At 40.4% G+C, this 6,510-nt stretch overlaps 1 protein-coding gene across 1 annotated transcript; it reads left to right on the top strand.

Moving 5' to 3' along the window:
- Window positions 1–2,301: 2,301 nt before the first annotated feature.
- LOC122128793 (B-cell receptor CD22-like) lies at window positions 2,302–6,008 on the top strand. The gene is made up of 5 exons (XM_042703596.1): window positions 2,302–2,957; window positions 3,312–3,650; window positions 4,618–4,878; window positions 5,210–5,479; window positions 5,571–6,008. Exons 1-5 carry the CDS (start codon window positions 2,903–2,905, stop codon window positions 5,906–5,908), a joined length of 1,263 nt encoding a protein of 420 aa, XP_042559530.1. The 5' UTR covers window positions 2,302–2,902; the 3' UTR covers window positions 5,909–6,008.
- Window positions 6,009–6,510: the final 502 nt, after the last annotated feature.

Below are 6,510 nucleotides of genomic sequence, written 5' to 3'. Positions count from 1 at the left end.
AAACTTTAGAATAATAAGTAAACCTTATATTGGTCAGTTTTTATTTTAAGTTATGCTAATTCATCGTTAATACACTACCAAATCTTAATGTGTTTGAATATGACTTAATTTACCATATGCAGAACATTCTACATTTAAACACAGTGAGTGAAAAGTCAATCAGGGGTAAAAAGGGCCGTTAGACTCTTCAGTTCATTTGTTGTCTAAGGATGGGGGAGGGGTTGTCTGTGGAAAGCTGAAATGTGATAATAATGGTGTCATTATACTTTACATCCAGCAGATGGCACTCTTCACTGTGCAGGTCAGTGGATGCTCTGTTGGGTTCCTTTGTGTTACTCATCAGAAGGCTAAGGGTCTTACCTGATGCATGGACTTCTGTGCTCAAGACGTCCTTTAGGGGACATTTTATTCCATGAATTTCCAGTTTAACACAAAAAAGTAATCCTTCTGAAGCTTTTTTCTTAAACCATGACCCCAATTTGTTTAAGAATAAACTAGCCATTCCATGATTTCTAATGAATCACAATTCTACATTTACAATATAATGTTAAAGGCATTTGGTGTAGGCATTCATAAGTTTGTATTTGGCCTAATATACTGATTGTTGCCATAGCTCCGAGTCTGCCTCTCAGTCACATTTCCAAAGTGTATCTATCTTCACTACCCATGAGAAAAGAGTTCACACTCTATATGTGTGGTCAGCTACCAATGAGAGGAGTTCACACTCTATATGTGTGGTCAGCTGCTCAAGAGAAAAGACATCACACTTCATCTGTGGTCTGTGGTCAGGGAGCTGACAGTTGAGGAACTGCTAATTCTGCGTCTGCTTAGTGAAGTTATAGTGCAGTCAAGGACAGGAAAGAACAGACATGCCAACAGGAATTCATGTACATTAACTAAAATCATAAACACATATTTTTTTTCTATCTTCAATATGTTTGTCAATTTGGTGTTATTGCCTCTGATATGTGTGTGTGTGTGCGTGTTGCCGTACCTCTGTGTGCGTGTGTGTGTGTGTGTGTGCGTGCGCGTGTTTGTGTGCGTATGTGTGTGTATGTGTGCATGTGTGTGTGTGCGTGTGCGTGTGTGTGTGTATATGTGTGTGCGTGTGTGTGTGTATGTGTGTGTGTAAATGTAAGTGCACAAGCCCCGTCTGCGCTCTGTAAATGTGTGATGACACCCGCTGACACTGTGAAAAGTTAGGGTCCTGGTGAGAGAGCTTCATTTGCTCTCAGAGCAGGACATGACTGGAGTCTCACAGAGGACACAATAGAATATGGTAAGAGCTTTTAAATATCAGAATATGAAACACGTCAGCAAGTGAGTGTACATGCTTAAACTGTTGCCTTTCCACTACTGTGTTGATAAGCAAGAATCTGTTCCACCGTGTCGGCAAAAATCTTTAAGAAACATGCAATGCTACAGAATCATGCAATACTTGTCTTGTTGAGTCTTAGATAAAGTGCTGCACTGATCATTGAAATGAGCACGCAGTAATAACAGTGTTGACTCAGGGTTCAGGGTTTTTGGTCTTTGTGAGGATCTGTGCAGTCTGTATCTCTCTGGTGATTCTGTTCACAAGTCCAAGTAAGTAGATTGATTTGGTTCCTGTGAATAGAAAACTTTATTCTATATCAGATTAAAAATGTGTCTTTTTTATGTCCTTGGCTAATGCATATTTAGAAAAGTTATTAAGTTATTAAGAAAATGTTGAAAAATGTAATGACAAGTAAAGACACAGCAGCAAACTTCCTGTTTTCTTGACTTCTCAGAAACAGCAGTGCTTCTCAGAGCGGGTCTGTGTGTGAATGTGTGAATGTGTGAATGTGTCACCAGTGACAAATCATTAATCACAGTGATAGGTCACGTGACTGTAGATTTCTCTGTCTCTCCGGAAGAGTAAAATAAAATGTATTTTTAAATGTCAATTTATTTCTTCCTTATAAGGAGAGCACTGAGACTGAACCCTTCTGCTTTCAGTCAAATGCTTTGAAAAGTGCTGCAGGCAAAGGATGAGAGAGAGAGAGAGAGAGAGAGAGAGAGAGAGGGTGACAGAGAGGAGCTTATTTTCTCCTGAGTAGTAATGGTCATAACCACTCTGCTGAATTCTTTTTTGGCCTATGTTCTTTCATGATCATTTAAATAATCTTAACGCAACACTGTAATGCACATACTGTAGATGGCGCAGAATGGTGCATACATTTCCAAACAAGAGACTGACCACTAGATAGAGCTGTGTGGAGCAGAGTGTTGACTGTTTTCCTAAATGAGGATATCCCATCAATCAGCAGACCTGGCCATTTTTTAAGTCAAGATAGGACTGGTCTGTAACCGTTCATGTGTTCTGTCAGGGAAAAAAACTGATATCTGCTTAGTCCATACTGGGAATGCTGAAGAATATATGTGTGTGTGTGTGTGTGTGTGTGTGTGTGTGTGTGTGTGTGTGTGTGTGTGTGTGTGTGTGTGTATCTCTTCAGTCCATACTGAGAATGCTGAAGAATGCTCTGCTCCTATTACTGTAAAAGTAAATACAAAAAAAGACACAGAAAGAGGTCAAATGAAGAAGTCTAAAATAATCATTCATTAATTTGTTGGAGCTGAGAAATGTTTACTTCCCTGTCAGAGGTCTTCATGTGCTGTCATGATATGTGTTATGATAGTGGAAAGGTAAGAGCTTCTTAAGATATATTTATTCTTACATGTATTCATTCAAACTATTATGAAGTGTTAGAATATTATGAAGTGTTAGACAAGGTTCTAGGAAGTATGCTTAAAATATCACTGCACCACTGACTTCGTATCCAGTATTACTTTATGATCTAACAAACATGCTGTACTAAACAAGTGGGATCTACTTCTGATAGTGAATCTGTTGGATCTAAACGTTTAGGGTTTGCTGTTGATGATGATGAGCTCTGTGACGTCGCTGTCTGTGGTGATTCTGCTCACAATTCAAGGTAAATTTGTAAATGACTTGAAGGAGGAGGGAGACAGGATGTGGGGTTAATCTCCTGCACCACCTACATCTCTACACCTGTCCACTCCTCTTCTGTCATGGTCTTCAGCTTACAATACATGTCCTCTTCACACCACCTCCCATTTTGTCTGTTGGTTTAACATTGCAGATTCAGGACCTCAACACAGTCATGTTATAGTAATGAAGGGCTGTTAGCATGCTAGTCACCTCTGCCCCTGCTCTCCAAAGGGTCTTGTCCTCAGACGTAGCCTACCTAGACAGACTGGTACTGCTGTTAGACCCTTTGGTAATATGATATTGTTTACTGGTGTACTGTGTGTTTGTTTTGTTGTAGGTGTGTGTGGTGAGGAGTGGAGCATTGAGTACCTGCCTAAGAGCGCATGTGGTTTTGTGGGTGATTCAGTGTATATGTTCTGCTACACCAACCCCCGTAACCTGAGCATTACAGAAGTTTACTGGACAAAACACAACTATACGGATCCTCCTCCTCTTCGTGATGACCCAGAGTACAGCAACAGAATCAGGGAGGGCTGTAATCATGAAAAGAAATATTGTGTTTTAGTAATAAACCTATTGACTAAATTAGATATGGGTGAGTATTACTGCAGGATAACAACATCGATTAAAGACCAGAACAGGATTGGAACACCAGGGATTTATCTGGATGTTAAAGGTAACAACAAACAAAATGTAATTATGCTTGTCTAATATTTATCCACTTCGTATATATGTGTGTGTGTGTGTGAGTGTATGTGTGTGCGTGTATGTTTCTGCATGTGTATCAGTGTGTGTTTGTGTGTGTGTGTGTGTGTGTGTGTGTGTTTGTGTGTGAACATGTTTGCATGTGTGTGTGTGTATGTGTGTGAATACAGCCTACTATGGTTCATGTTTGTCAGTCTTGTGTGTCTTTGGTAAAGGGCAAGACACTCTTGTTCTTCATGTGTCAAACATATCATATTAGTGACACATGTAATCAGACATGTAATGTTCTCTCTCACACAGACGCCACAGACATCAGTGTCCATCTGTCCCCCTGGTGACATACAGAAGGCACAGACGTGACTCTGACCTGCACCAGCACATCTGATCTACCAGTGAAGAGCTACAGGTGGTACAAGACTGATCCCTTTACAGCCCTGGGCACTGAACATGAGCGGGCCACTGAAGCATACACCATCAAACACATCAGATCTGAAGACAGTGGACGATATATGTGTGCATCAGAGTATGAATGTGCCAGCCGAACTCATATACTCATCTCCAGGTTTCATGTGAGTAGCCTTTATAACACTTTTGGAATACCAGACACATTTTGTAGCAGGTGACTTGAGATATTATGGACATACTATTTCAATTATTATTATATACTATTCTTTGTATTAGTACATTTAGTTTCAAGATATAATTGGGGTTGGAGTTAGCTTTTGTCATAGTGATAACACTATCATTAGAAAAATAGAAAGGAAGCACAGTTAAAGGTAGAGGTGCTATAATCATGGAAGTGTATTGAACGTGAATAGACACACTCTCCAATTAGTACACATTATGTAGTAATAACACTATGCATACATGAGGACTTTTACACAGAGCGTTGGCATGTTGATTGTATGCAGATCCTCCAAAGAACACAACTCTCACAGACGCCCCACAGACATCAGTGTCCATCAGTCCCCCTGGTGACATACAGGAAGGCACAGACGTGACTCTGACCTGCACCAGCACATCTGATCTACCAGTGAGGAGCTACAGGTGGTACAAGACTTATAATCGTATAGCCATGGAGGGTGGAAAAACATACACCATCAAACACATCACACCTGAAGACAGTGGGCAATATAAATGTTGGCCAGAGTATGAATGTGGCTTCCAACCCTCATCTATTGTGCATCTCCAGGTTTTATGTGAGTAGCCTTTATAACGCATTTGGAAAATCAGCCACATTTTATAGCAAGTGACTTGAGATATTATGAACTTAAGATTTAATTTATTATTCAGTACTATTATTTGTATTAGTTTATTCAGTATAGATATATTTGGGGTTCTGTCAAAAGTGATAACACTATCATTAGAAAAAGAGAAAGGAGGCACAGTTAAAAGGTAGAGGTGCTATAATCATGGAAGTGTATTGAACCTGAATAGACACACTCTCCAATTAGTCTATATGATGTAGTAATAACACTTTGCATACATGAAGACATTTACATACAGTTTTGGCATGTTGATGATATGCAGATCCTCCAAAGAACACAAGAATCGAGTCTGATCCATCTGGTGAAATGATTGAACGAAGCACAGTGACTCTGACCTGCATAAGTGAAGCTGACCCACCAGTACAGACATACACCTGGATCAAGAAGAGTGGAGCTGTAGAACTGAAGCCAGGAAAGGAGAAGACACTCATCTTCAACAAGATCCGTTTAGAGGACAGTGGACAGTATCTCTGTCAAGCAGCCAACATGATTGGTCAACAGGACTCTCCTGCTGTGTCTCTCCAAGTGATATGTTAGTATAAAAACACACATAAAATGTGCAAGTTTGTTGATTTGGGGCAAGTTGAAGTTAATGCATACTTATGTTATGTTTTCCCATTTAGATACTCCAAAGAACACAACAGTCTTCACTACACCTTCAGGTGTGATAACCAAGGGCAGTTCAGTGACTCTGACCTGCAGCAGTGATGCCAACCCGCCAGTGGAGATCTTCACCTGGTTTAAGCTGAATGAGTCCACTCCAGTAGGATCAGGACAGCAGTACAGCATCACTAACATCAGATCTGAGGACAGAGGACAGTACTACTGTGAAGCCAGGAATAAATATGGAGCTGAGAACTCATCTACTGTCTCAGTCTCTGTCTCAGGTATCAGTGTGTCTCCTTGTTTCTTCAATGATGATTTAACTTGTGATTGTCCTCCTCCTGTGCTTCATGTCTAATTGGTTCCTTTTAGGAGATCAATCCCCTGTATTGATTCCCGTGGTGGCAGTCTCTGTCTGTGGACTTGTGTGTCTGCTGTGTGGTTTTGTTGGGGTGAAGTGAGTGAATATGACCGGGATCCTCTGGCTTAAAGAAATCATTCTTGCATATTTTACTCATTTTTGTTTTAATGTACATATGTTTCTTATAGTATGTTTTTCATGTCTTCTTTCATAGGAAAATGAGAAGGAGAAAAAAAACAGAGGATCAGGTAATGCACCTTTTTCTCCAGTGTAAGGTGTCATCCATCTTGCTTCACCATCTAACTCTGGCTTTATCTGTCTTCTCAGGACCATCAGTATTCCAGTATCAAACTCCAGAGCAGAGGAGGAGCAGAGGATGATGTTCAGCACTCCATCAACCAGCCCCACGGCTCCAGAGAGACTGCAGGAGCTCAGGGGGACGACGTCCAGCACACCAGCGTCCAGTTAAAAAAGGCCAGTGTTGCACATGGGTGAGTCTCTGACCTTCAAAGACTATAAACTTGGTAAAAAACACACATCACTTCTTTATGTAAGAATATCTTTAGGTTATTAGGGTCATTTACTGTTCCATTATGTAT

This window comes from Clupea harengus, chromosome 24 (genome assembly GCF_900700415.2).
Source record: "Clupea harengus chromosome 24, Ch_v2.0.2, whole genome shotgun sequence".
NCBI lineage: Eukaryota > Metazoa > Chordata > Actinopteri > Clupeiformes > Clupeidae > Clupea > Clupea harengus.
The sequence above is the reverse complement of the archived record's forward strand: the minus strand, read 5'-3'. Positions and strand labels throughout refer to the sequence as shown.

Excerpts from the sequence above, each read along its gene's own strand:
- LOC122128793 (XM_042703596.1), top strand. The coding sequence starts at position 2,903 with ATGATGATGAGCTCTGTGACGTCGCTGTCTGTGGTGATTCTGCTCACA. Across the intron at positions 2,958-3,311 it reads GATTCTGCTCACAATTCAAG|GTGTGTGTGGTGAGGAGTGG; the intron begins GTAAATTTGTAA and ends GTTTTGTTGTAG. Across the intron at positions 3,651-4,617 it reads GATTTATCTGGATGTTAAAG|ACGCCCCACAGACATCAGTG; the intron begins GTAACAACAAAC and ends CAACTCTCACAG.